Source organism: Corvus moneduloides, chromosome 6 (genome assembly GCF_009650955.1).
Source record: "Corvus moneduloides isolate bCorMon1 chromosome 6, bCorMon1.pri, whole genome shotgun sequence".
NCBI classification, from domain to species: domain Eukaryota; kingdom Metazoa; phylum Chordata; class Aves; order Passeriformes; family Corvidae; genus Corvus; species Corvus moneduloides.
The window spans coordinates 24,692,424-24,706,206 of NC_045481.1; the positions used below are offsets into that span (position 1 = coordinate 24,692,424).

At 36.7% G+C, this 13,783-nt stretch overlaps 1 protein-coding gene across 5 annotated transcripts in view; it reads right to left on the reverse strand.

Moving 5' to 3' along the window:
• Positions 1-13,783, reverse strand: part of MIPOL1 (mirror-image polydactyly 1) — a 189,875-nt gene that overhangs the window by 86,939 nt on the left and 89,153 nt on the right. For all 5 annotated transcript variants that reach the window (XM_032112210.1, XM_032112213.1, XM_032112211.1 and 2 more), the window contains one exon: positions 11,458-11,565. In XM_032112210.1, coding sequence (XP_031968101.1) covers positions 11,458-11,565 — 108 coding nt within the window. The remainder of the gene's footprint in view (positions 1-11,457; positions 11,566-13,783) is intronic.

Genomic DNA, 13,783 nt, shown 5'->3' on the forward strand with positions numbered 1-13,783 from the left:
TGACTCCTAGAGAAAAGCCCAACTCCAGATACCACTCCATCATCTCATGAGGAAGGCTGTGGAGATCTACTGGAAGACAGATGAGCAAGAAGCCCACTTTCATAGAAAGAAAAAAAAGTTCAAAATAAATTCTTTACATTCTTTACATTCTTTCATTTTTTTAATGACCAGCATATTGCTTGGGTAGAACTGCATACCTACTGCACAGGAGGAGTACATCTTTTCCTCTTGGCAACCTGAATGTGTGAACAGCAAAGTTCACTTTTCCATTACACCTCTGTGTGGCCACACGCATGGAAGTCAAACCAGTTTTTTCCTCTTATTTATGGGGAAAAGGGATTTTCAAAAGCCTCTTAGTGATCTAGGAACACAAGTGCACTAACATTGAAAATGTGCCTCTGCACTAGACCAAATAAATACATGGGAATTAAACAGGATAGGCAAAATGATTCCCAGTTCCTCTGAGTAAGTGATGGCTAAGCACCAAGCTGCACTTTTCAGACATGGACTCTTTTGACTTCATCTCACTCTAAAACCTAAAGTTGCTCACCTGGGATCAGGAGGGATATCCAGATTGCAGTAAAAATACAAATAAGAGCAAACATGTAGGACCTTGAAGCTTCTGAATTGAGGCCAGTCTGCACCTTTAAAACCACACCAAGACCTAATGCTTCAGTGTCTTCCTTCAGCATCTGCCCCCCTTCTACTCTGAAGCACACATCATTTGATTTCTTGTATACAAAATGCTAGGAAAGGGTTCTCCAGTTCTGAACATATATTTGGATACACTTAAACATACAAAGGCCAAATATTCCTTTTTAGTAAATACCTAAAATTCTGAAATGTTTATATTGATCCTTTATCCTACCCTTGGTTTCCTGTACCCAAGAGCTAAAGTAGATTCTATCAATTCTGAGAGGTGTTTCAGATAAGGAGGTCATGGATGGGTCAGAGCAAGACCTTTGGTATTTAATGACCCTGTAGCTTGTCTTTTGCAGAAGAGCTTAGGTTACTACCTTTTATATGTTTTATTGAAGGACAAATAACTCGCATGTCATCATGCATCCAGGCTCAAGATTTTGTTTACAGTTGCTGTTCAAACAAAAGAGGATAATTTTCATGCGCAGCATAAAAAATGAAGAGTGTATGGTATGACACTGAAAGAAATATTGAAAATTAACATTTACCACACTTCTTTCTGCATGCATGGATAACAGAACTCATACGGACAAAGAAACAAGATTTACAAAATAAAATATAATACATAACCATGATACTCCTCCTCTTCATTCAAGAAATTTGCTATCTCATCTTCAGCATAATTTAATACATTTAATATAATTTAATACCTTCAAGGATGAAAAATACTTAACTTTGCTAAATATTTTTCGTATTTTCTTAGTTTTATTAGGGTACACTGCTGATAGATATTTTGAGAACTGTGCCAGTGCAGATTAGGCATAATGTTGATAAAAAGTGATGCAAAGACCACCTTTAAATGTTGCAGAAAGCAGTTACTATTTTATGTACAAAGGAAGTTCAGATTTAGAATCTCTGAATTTAGTTTGGAAATGTGTTTTATAGTATCAGAAAGTAGCAAATGAAGGAAGGAATCCTAGTTTTCTTATAGTAAATCCAATCCAGTAGGCTTCATGATTGCTTTAGAATTAGATGAACATATGGCCTTAATTCCTGATCCATGTAATCCTAAAATGAAAGTCCATACTAGCAGGAAAGTAAAATAATTTTTTTTATAACTGTTTGAAGTGCAGCAATATGACACCTCCTCAGAACTTATAAAGGTTCATAGTAGTACTAGTATTGACATGCTATTGGGCAGAAGGAAGGAAAATGAATCCAGGACTGGAGTGACAAATTATACCATTGGAGATGGCAACAAAGCTTACAACTACAGTTAAGAGTTTCTGATTTTATAAGAACTCACCTTTCCCTATGATCAAAGAATGATAATAGAATTGTAAAGGTTGGAAAAGATACCTATGATCAAGTCCAACAATTAACTCAGCACTGCTAAGGCCAGCACTAAATCATGACACTAAGTACCACACCTCAAATTTTTTGAACACATGTAAGCAGCTGTCCTAACATGACTGTGGTTTCTACAGTAGATTTTGCTTATGTATCAGACTCTGTGACTCTAATTTACAAGATACTGATGAAATTCAGTGTATTTTAGAACACACCAATTTTTTATCACAGGTTTAAGGCACGGCTGTCATCTTTACGGAGATAAGGAGTAAAAGAGCAGGTAGCAGACAGCTTTATAATTGGCTACAGGATGCCTGCATAGTTTGCTTCATCTTCTACAACTTCAGAACATCTCTTTATTTCAGAATACATATTTCTAGAATGCATATATCTGAGATCTGAAACCCAGGCCCATAAACTGTTCCAGTTCTGAGGTCTTTTATGAGTGTTTAGACAAAAATACCGCAGAACACTGAAATGTAGCACCCTTCAAACTGTAAAGACCAAGTGGCAGTGTAACTCAGCAAGGAAAAAACTTCTAGAAAGACAAATGTATCAATCATATAAAATGGGATCTATTCTGCTACTAGGCAAAACAGGTGTGTGAAAGTGCGAAGTATTTCTAAAATGCTAAGTTATTACGCACAATTACAGAACGGTTAAATAAAAAACACGGATGAGAGGTTCTTGTTGACAAGGTCATAGAAACCTATTACCATGAAAGAGATGATTCTTCGCATACCAGAAGTGATGAAGTGAAAGCAGTCTAAATGACTGTGAGAATGATAGTCCAGATTTAGAGTCACCTGAAACCAAAATATTGCATTCCAAGAACCTGCTGCATTAATCAGAAATAATACTTCTGCTAATCAGAAGTAGTACCACTGACTGACCTCATGGGAAGACAACTTCCACCTATGAAACAGAAGCAAAAAATAAAAGACTCAGCCAAAAGGTTTGAATGACTGCATCATCACCCATGAAAAAGAGGGTTGTATATGGTATATACAAACAGCTGATGTTTGAGATTGTCAGGAGTAATCTGGTGCCAAGAGAGATTTGAAGGCTGTCAAATAAAAAGTAACAGACCTGCATGGAATTTTTAGTCGAACGGATGAAAGCCGGCATCAAACACCAAGTGTGAATGAGTAATGAATTCCTTAATGCTTAGAACTGAATCAAAGTTCAATAAACATACCTGCTTTGGTTAAGAGATGATCAGCATCTATTAACAGGAGAGAAGGAAGACTTGTACTCCTCGGGCAAGGTGAACAAACCCTTTGAGCCAAGACATTGCTTGTTCATTTTACCAAGACACATTCAGTGCTATTCTTGGGCAGCTGTTTACAGCAATATGAAGCATGCTAAAGAGATACAGAACTCTAGACAAGCATAATTAATTATACAAATTCAACTCTTCTCAAGATGGACAAATATTGTTCACTCTTATACATATATTACTTTCTTTTGAAACGATTCCGAAAGACTTGAGATCACAGTAGGCAAGAAACACCAATGTTTGGTCTTCTTTCATTTGAACAGAGTCCAAGAAATCCTGAGTAGCTGCTGTGCAGAGAACACTGTACACATAGGGCTGACATGCCAGATGGTGCGGTCAGTGAAAGGACAGCCTTAAAGGTACAGGAAGGTGGCGTGGCCAGTGCAACCAAGACGAGAACTTGGGTATGTTTATTTGTTTCCTTCTATTTGAAAACAACCCAAGGCTTGAATGCATTCAGAATCCTGGCCTGCAGCAAAGACTTAGTGAATCAAGAGCTGTACAAACGTCCCTGCCACCTATCCATACAACCACTTAATATCATCAGAAGCTGATCAGTGGAAATCATACAAATACTAATGTTACCAAACATAACTTCTCTTCAGCTCCCAGGTAGACATTTCATATAAACCAGGTTTATCGAATTCTGGAAACCTGTGTTTCTGGGCAACTTCACTCCCAGTGAAGGGCAAATGTCTCATAATTTTTTTCTCACGTTTTCCATCAGGGGAAAATATTGTATTATTTGCTTATGGCACATTTAAGTAATTATTCTAACTTTCAGCTCCCTACACAAGGCATTTTTGATCAATGAATACAAATGTCTATCTGTGCTAAAACATTAACTACCAGATGGGAGGAGACTAAGAATGTTGCTGCACTTGTGAACAACTTTCTGTCAAAACCTACATAACTATATAAAGCCTACCAGCTAGGCTGGATGGCTACAAAAACCAGTTAATAAAACTGGTCACTGATAGTGATACTAGTAGATCAAAAGCCTGATTCATGGTCAAATACATACACTAAATTAGTCACTTCCTGCCTAAAAGGAATACACATAAACAAACTGTTACACTCCTAAACATATGACAGCAAAGGAGAAACCCTTCGAGGGATGGATCCCTTAAGGATCTCCAGCCCTGAACTGACCAGAGCACCAGGTTATGAAATTTGGCTCAAAAGACAATTGGGTCCAAGGAAACTTCAAGTGACCACTTTAAAGACCACTCAACAAGTGCTCACATTTTTTCCACTGGGCTTGAAGGGGAATGTTGGTCACTGTAGGATTACATGAGTTATTTTCTCCCTCTCCGGAAATAGTTAACTCGGCGGGCTAACTGTCAGTCTGTAGCAACAGCTTTTGGAGACACTGTAACTTAAAGAGAAAGGAACACAGAAAATTATTATCAAAGTGGAACATGGACAGAATTACTTCTGCAGGAGTTTCTGTGGCCTCATTTATGGCATGATGCACCAGCTCACACTGATATCCTCTGAGGCGTATGGCACTATTTAATAACACCAAGCCATAAAGTGATTAATCATTCTTCTAACATGGATAAGAGCTGAACAGACTTGTGTCTAACCTCAGTGACACACTTTAAGACCTTGTGATTAAGTGTTTCTGGGTGCAGCAAAAGCAAAGGCTCTGTTCAATGCAATTAAGAGGGCAATTGTGTCTACCCTGTCTGATAAACTGTCTATGAAGCAGCAAAGGAAGAAAAATGTTTGTGCATTCTTACTCATGTCCAGATTTTCAGCAGCATGCTCCAAGTTTTACTAGTCTTTCATTTTCACCTCCACCATGCAATTAAAAGCAATTTAAGCATTAAAACTTCAGCAAACCTCCACTCCAAAAATTAGCAGTGATCTCAAGTGCTTTATAACAAGTTTTATTGACAGGGTAGCAAATTTCTCTCATATTCCCCAGGCACTTAAATGAGAGCACATCCTGTGTTAGGGTAGGTACTGGAGAGAGAAAGGAATTCATTATGGCTTTCTATAACCTGAACTGAACAACTCTTCTGAAAGCTGAGTAAGAGAAGTCCTTCTTAGGAGAAGAAACTGAACTACTGAAACAGCTCTTGCACAAGTTAGAAATTGCAGCGTACTTTGACAAATCCTGTAGTATTTTACCCTCATGTAAGTTATTGGAAGAATAGCATGAAGAACCTTTCAGGATTAGCTGTAACAACATATTATTTGCTGGAGATAACCTTCAAGAAGCCTGTTAACTATTCCCATTGGTCGGGAAATGTTCCTTTAGTTCCAGAAAAACAGATACAGATCATAAGTAAATGCAAGGGCACAGGGTATCTCCTCTCACTGAGAGATAGATCTGCAATCTACTTCACCCCTTCTATTTCCAATATGAAGCTGGCATTCTATCTTCAAACATACTTATAAAATCATTTGCAAATGTGACAGCAGTCCTTTTTTCTAGACAGCAGCACATGACACTCAGGAAGAAAAGCATGATTGCTTTTGGGTTAACTCCGCAGAGTAAGCTCTTGAGCTGAGCTTACACAGGTTGAGATTTTCTTAGATACGGAGGGAACAGTGAACACTGGCCAGAGGAATTCATAACAAAATGTGAGAGAAAAGGGTGGATTGTCCAACATATGAATATTGCTGAGGTGCTTCATTGAAGAAAAAAACCAACCACTCAAAATAAAAAGCATCCTGTACTGAACAGTAACACCATACAGACAAATGGATCAATAACAAGTATTAAACTCTTTGCAGTGTCTAGTTACTTTGTAGCTAGAAGCTGAAGAAAGGTGTAACATCCATCTCACTAGCAGACAACACAGCTATTCATCTGTTAGCTACAATGCACAGGCAAACCAGCAGCTGTTTTCCATCAGTCACACCGCACTGCAGCAACTACAGCACAACAGTCGCAGTAGCTGAAGGTGGCAGAGTGGTGCTCTGGATGTGGCTGAGCCTCGACACGTTCCAAACTCACATTCCAGCTGTCCAATGAATTAACCTGATCTCTGCTGTCCCATGTAAAATTATTATGAAGGAATGAAATTAATAACGATTAAAATGTAGAAGTTATATGCTGAACTGGAATTTGAATAGAAGAGATGAGATTGGAATCTCTTGTTTTTTCCATCACTACTTCAGACAAGTTTCCCTGGATTACAGAGCATTTCAAAAGCATGTGTCTCTGTTGAAATCAGAGGCTTTATAGCCACAAATCAGCTCTAAACTTATTAAACTTATGAAAATTCAGCTCTGAAGCACCAAACCTAAAGCCAGTTAGAATTATTTAGTTTTTGCAAATAAAGGCCACATCATCTGAAAGAAGGGCTTTTTTCCCATAGTTAATATTGTATGCCTCAATATCATGAATACTCTGCCTTTTCAACAGTAGTAAACATTTTATACTTCATGTTAAAGCTTTTGAAAAATTTTTTAAGCTCTTATAACATGAGAATCTCTTGTGATTCTGCCCTTCATGGATGAAAGGTTGACTAGTCAGTTGAATTTGGTTTTGTGGTTGGTGTTGTCAAGTAGGTATGGATAAATGGTTTCTACTCTAAGAATCTGGGAAATTCTGGGAATCAAAACTGAACTTAATACAATTTATGAAAGGCATCAGGGAATACTTAAATTAAGTACTCTAGAGTGGCTTCTTCACAGGCATCATCACTGGAACAACTACCCAACTGCTATGTATTGTGGATTTCCTACCCTTGACCTGATTCTTACATATCAGCAGAAAGCAGATGACATCAGGCACAGCTGCTTTATGACACTACTGTAGACAAACTTTTGACAGCTCCTTCAGGTCACTTTCTTGGGTGTACCTCTAAATTTATTATATTCTTAATAAAACTATGGAAGCATGTAGGATAAATTCTACAAAAAATCACAACTAAAAAGAAAGGCAGACATTACAAAAAAAAAGCCAATCATAACAAAATATGTAACATCTCAACAGCTCTGAAAGAGATTAATAACCCTTACCAGTTCTAATGACATCATAATTGGATGGAGTAATCTCATTTAGTCAGTAAAGGGCACCTGATTTGTATATCACCATGAAATAGTCCTCTCCTTTTCAAGAGTTTGCCTTGAAAGTAAAATTAGTATGTCTCTCTGATCTTTAAAGTAGATTATTAGCTGCTTTGAGAAGAATATACTACTATACTACTATAATTAAAAATTACAAAATAGATAAGGCCTGTGGAAAAAAAAATCACCTCTCTTTATTTCATTCAAATCCAGTTAAACATTTCCCAAAAAACTTCACAATAAGTTATTTCTTTCCCAATAATTTCCTATTCTTCTTCATCTCAGTAAAGAAGACATGCACACTGGAAAAAAATTTTTTTTTTTTTCAGAAAATATGTATTACTGAAAACTTTGAATTTCAAAATTACACACTGCAAAGCTAACAACAGTACAATGAATGACTATTCAAAAAATAATGAAAAAGTAGCAATTCTTCAACTTTTTTATGTTTAATTGAATCAGTTGTTTCTGCGCATTTTGGGAATACATTTATCAGAATCAGTAGAGACCAAATGTTAATTATGAAGGCCAAGCACAAATGAATAATCTTACATATAGACCCTGACACATTAGAACTGCAAAGCACTCTGCAGATCTTATTTTATGAAAATGTACTGAGAGCGCAAATGTATAGGCCCTTAGGAAGCAATTATCCCTAAAAGATTTAGCTATAATTCAATGTGAAATATAATAAGAGATTTTAAAAAATGGTTTCACAAAGAAGAGGATTATTTTACTTTAACTATGGAAATAGGGGCCCACATGCTTCTCTGAATGACCTCTGTGCAGTTGTGGGCATTGACTGGAGGGAAGATTTGAAGTTGGCCTTTTCATTCAATTAATACAATCCCCTATGACTAATAAAAATACTATAAAAATTAGGAGTGCCAGTTTGGCATTGTGGGGCTGAATGGCCCACAGTGCTGTAAGGAATTTTCTATGCAATAAATACATGAAATATGGAAATTTAAAATCACATGCTACTAATATGTACACAGAGATTAGTTAAGAAGAGCTATCTTACCAAGATGTGCAGATGTTATATGGCACAGTAAGATGAAATAGCACATTATACTGTGCATGGCATGCCTCCTTTGTCATATGTTTTATTTGTCACATTATCCTCAGGTGTGACATGGAATCTAAAAGTGTAAAAACAAAAATCTGCAAAAGAGTGTTTACATCATCCTTGTGATTTCCAGACCCCGACTCTAGACAAATTACTGCCACCACACCTCTTCCACAGTTATAATGTGTCTCCCCACTGCTTTGCCTCACTCCTGGCTATGGATTTCTACTGCCTCAAAGAAGGGTGGCAATAGCCTCGTGAGCTGATATATCAAAAAATAAATCTGAAAGCTCTGCAGCTTATTTTACCTAATAGACCCTAACATCAGTGGAATGAAATAGGTTTTTTGTGGATTGGTCTTACACTTTTTTCCTTCCAAGCAACTCACTACTGTGACATGATTTTAAAAAGTAAAAAAAGAAACAATAGCCATTGGGTTTTGTTCTTAAGTGTATTTCAGGGTTCCATAGAGGTAATGATCTCATCTTTTATCACAAACTTTTACGCCATCATTAATCTATCTGATCCTGATTACTGTATTTTTATCCAGTTAAGATTGCAAATATCCCCGCACTACAACTGATGTTTACACTTCTGTTACTCCCTTAAGAAAATCTAAAGCAGATCAAATTCCTCATCATCAGAATACATCTTTTGCCAAACTGAACCAACAGACTGCCTCAACGTTAATTACGTGTAAGAGAATAGGGAAAATTACAGATTTTTTTTTAAAGAACTTTCTTGATACAAACTGTCCTGGACAGACTCAGAAGAAATACCCGGATTCCTTCTGCTGGACAGGTTAATAACACATAGCACAGTTCCTAGCTTGCATGTAGAGGTGGTTAAAATAAATGTAGTTCCTTGGATCACAGTGAAAATAAAAGTTGAGTTGATATTTACCCTGTACCACAGAGACAAATGATGTGTCCTATTTCCCTGAAAATGGTCAAATGTCCAGAAGGCTCTCTGCAGTGGAGAAGGGACAATATGGGATGCCTGGGTCTGTACATGCACTCTGAGTGTAGCCTTGCAAGAGCTACTGAGCGCATGCAAGAGGCAGGAGGTGCCAGCTAAGAACAGGAGGGTGTCACAGGGGAGGTGCGTGACCCGTGGAGGGCTCTGGCTGGGTATTTCTTCCTCTGGGAGCTCTGCCGCTGACAGCAGCAGGAGCATCCCAGCCATCTTCAGCCAGCGCCAGAGCACTGACCAAACCCACTCCTATGTGAGTCACTGACACGACCTTCATCCTGACCAGACATCAGTTTTCCAGGCTGCACTTACACTAAAAGGGGGTGATAAGCTTTTCATTTACATGAGGTCAGGATGCGTACCCATGTGCTGTATATCAAAGCTAACTACTATCGGCAATATTTCACTGGGGCATTTTAAAGTTTTCAAGGTCAAGAATACAACTTGGCCTTTTAAAAAATATTCCAGAGGACCTTTCCTCACTGTAGGCAACAGTAATATGAACTGAGACAAACTCTATGGAGCTACAATATTAAAAAAGGTTCAACTTTACCAAAAATTGAAAAGTGGTCTTTTTTTTCCTCCCCAGACTCTCATCTCTAAGAGACTATGATCAATTAACCTTTAACTCTGAAAAATAAAAAAATTCCTGTGACAGTAAGAAATGAAATTCTTTAAAGATTAGGTGTTGGGAGAGCAATATTAGGCTTAGAATGAAATCCTAGCAACACTCTGAACTATCAAATCACTTCTTGCTCTGAAAATATAGTTATTCTGTAAGCATTATGTCAGACAATAGTAAATGCAAAAAGTGTTGCTTAAATAAAACTTTTTTTTTCTAGCAGAAAGGCTCTGTGCATAATATTTTCAATGACACAGAAAAAACAAGTCAGCATGCAATTAACGAAAAACAATACTACGTTCAAAAAGTAGCATGCCTGGCAAGCACTGACTTTTAGTGCTACCAGATTCAAAACAATGCTGTTATTGCAGTCAGAAACAGCCCTGAATGTTTATGATCTCCATTTCCAGTCATCTGCTTTCAGTATTGCACACCTGATTTTGTAATATTCACCACAGATTTTGATGGCAATTATAAACCCATGGAACATACAGCATTTGTGTGGCATACAGCCTCTCTCCATTTATTATTGTTATATTTATTGTTTTTCTTACTGAGAAATGTCAAACTACACAAGGATTTACTGTTACTCCTATACTTTGCTTTGGTCAAGTTGTTGTGTGAATAATGATGTTTCCCAAATAAAAAGAAAAAATAGAAAAAGAAGGCAGAGGAAAAGCTATCTATAAATGAGATGCCTTTGGATCTTACTGTCTAAATCAAACAGTTTTAAAATGACAACACAGTATAAACAGAGTAACTTCTGTATTTGTATTGTCTCTTCACTCCTGATAAAAGAGATTTTTAGGAATATAGTGGTTGAAGAGGTGTGCACACCACTTGCACATCTTACCTGGCACAGTCTCTTATCCTGGCTAACGGTGAGATTGCTGGGTATGTAGCTATCAATTCCACTGACATTACAATTTCCCTTTCTCAAAGCAGCAATAACCTGTCACTTTACACTGGCCTTTCTCTGACCCTCTCCCGCCTCTCTGCTCATTTTTATTCTTATTGACAAGACTTATTATTCCTCCTCCCAATTCCAAGTAGCTACCCTTTTGCAAATAGTAGTATCAACTATGTGGTCACTAGTAGTATCGGTCAACAATGTTATTAATATAGCACACACTGCTGGGAGCAGATCAAACAGCCATGCTTTAAAATATTAGTTTTGCAAAGGTACCACGAGGCAAACAGTTGCAGTTTTCTTCACCTTATACAATGTAATATTGCAAGGACAGATCTCAAGTATTTAGTGTTAATTACCAGCCCAATAATTTGGAGGATATGTTATTTTTTTTCTTGTTGCTTTCATATGCAAAATAAAATAAAACCATAACAGAAGGGTGCTGTATCTGTGTTTAAAGAAGCAGTTGTTGGCAAACACCATAGCTCACTTCTGCCGAAATGTACACAACTGATATATGCAGCCCAGAAAGCTGGCACCAGGGGCTTACAACCTTAATTTGCCTGCAAGAAGAAATGGAGATTTACCTTCAGAGCACGTTCTTGATTGTTTTCAGCAGTCATATGTCTCGTGTTGTTTGCTGAAGTCTGGTTCTGCTCTTTCAGATGATGAAGCTCCTGCTCCAGCCGTTTGCACTGCAACGAGGAAAGAATCCCATTAAGTAGAGGAGTGTGGGCATATTTTTTTTCAACAAGCCAAACGACTTAACGTAAATAACCCCATCATCATTTCTGCAGTAGTGAAAGCATCAGACAAAAGCAAGTTACAATCCCAGACAGTACTAGAGCTACGTTTTTTAAATGTGTCTAATTACTCAGTTTCTTCCTGGTCCAATGTAAGCCAAAAAAGCTAAGTATCAGATAAGATATTTATCAGAATGTTGGGTTGAATTTCTGCTCCTAGTTATGCCAATATATGGCTAGGTTTTGGCTTTTATGTATTAAGAAAGTAGATATAAAGGAAAGAATGCATGCTTTTTGAAATGCAAGCAAATGAAAGACCCTCCTCCCAAATCAACGATCCAGCCTTTTACAGGAAAATATACATGAATTTTTATACTTGTATTTTTCACACTAAGAGGTTACTCTAATTCTCCAACACACACAACATACTGAAAGAAGTTTTAAGATTGTTTTCTTTAAATACTTAATGACAAGAAATGAAAAAATTAGCACTTGCTACTGTGTGCATCTATTCATGTATACTTACCGCTGTCTGCTGAGCATTTATTTTAATGATTAAAAATCTGCAAGTTGTGAGCCAAATTATATTTTGCTCTTTTTAATGTTAACTATAAAAGGTCTTGCCCAGTTCATTGGTTTGAAAGAGCAATTAGTTTTTAGCAGACTCTTCATGAAAAAAACTGTTTTACAAAAAAAAGCAAAACAAAACAGATGAAGTACCAAGAAGACATAGGGGAACAACTGTTAGACCTAGGGAAAAGCAGAGTACCAGGAGAAGCATTTTACAACAATGCATTACAAGCAAGTAGTTTGGATATGACCACCAAAACCAAAACCCAAAGCTAATAGACTGTGGAAACAAAAGACAATTAATTGATAAAAAATATTTTAATACATACTTTCTGAAAACCCTAGCAAAAAAGGAGTAAGAATTCTGATATAATGCCCATGTAGGCATTGCTGTCTCAAATGGAGGACCTGACAATGTCAGTCTCTTGTGTTATCTTAGCAACTGTGGACAACACAGAACTGAGCTTCCCATCGTGTACATACAACCTATTCCTGAGCAATTCAGTATATGGGACAATGAAGCCTGGCTCATGTTAACTCTAAAAACAGAAAAACTGTGAAACAGAAAGCTGCAGAACTGAAAAAATTATAACTGAGGTCTTAGTAAAATAAGGAATGCTAAAGGATATTGAGACAGAAATTTTAAGGACATAACAATACGTACAGTTCTTAAATACAAAATAAGACCTTACCAAGGTACTGCTCATCAGGTATCCAGTACAGTATATAAACCAGAATGATCCATTCCTCTATTTGAATACATTTTAAATATTTGTAGGAGCCCAACACTACTATTAAAAATTCCATTCACATATCTGTTGTTATATTTCATTACTTATATTAGAAATCTGAGCTTATTTCTAACAGGATTACCTATTTTAAAAGCAGTGAATTTTTCTGGCCTAGAGATTCTCTCGGTGTGTGTTGTAAACTTCTTTAATGTACAGTTTCATTTTTATTTCAAGAAAAAAGGACATTTTCCCATAGATAGGGAAATACAGAAAAAATATTAAGATACATTTGATTGTAAGTATTTTCACATACTTGAGATATTTAATGTCTCTGTTTATCTCACATACACATACACACACACAAAATCACAAATCACAGAATCCCAGCTGTAATTCTTCTTCCATGTCCAGTATGAAAATTATGTGTTTGCACACACGAAGGCGCTAATAAAACTACTGAAGAACTAAATACAGGTTAGGGTTTCTTTTTTCCTCTAGCAACATTTTTTCCTTAGTTTACGTGATCTAAACACAATTTAAAAAAAACCAATCTACCACTTCAGGCACTATACATTACATCATGTATGATCACCAGGACTTTTTTGCTTTGCAAACATTCTTCTTCAAAACAGTGTTTTGGAATCGCAATTTGACAACAGCACAAGTTTTGTAAATATTATTAAAAAGAATAAAATCTCAATTTACCTTTAAAACTTGAATTTATAATCATGCTATTCTCTTGATTCCAAAAGGTATGTGAAAATATGCTAAGAGCCAAATCTAGCTACAGGACTTTATGAAAAAAGATCTTGGTGTACAGAGCAGATTGTACAACTAAGGGTATGGCTGTAATCTTAATTCTGCATTCC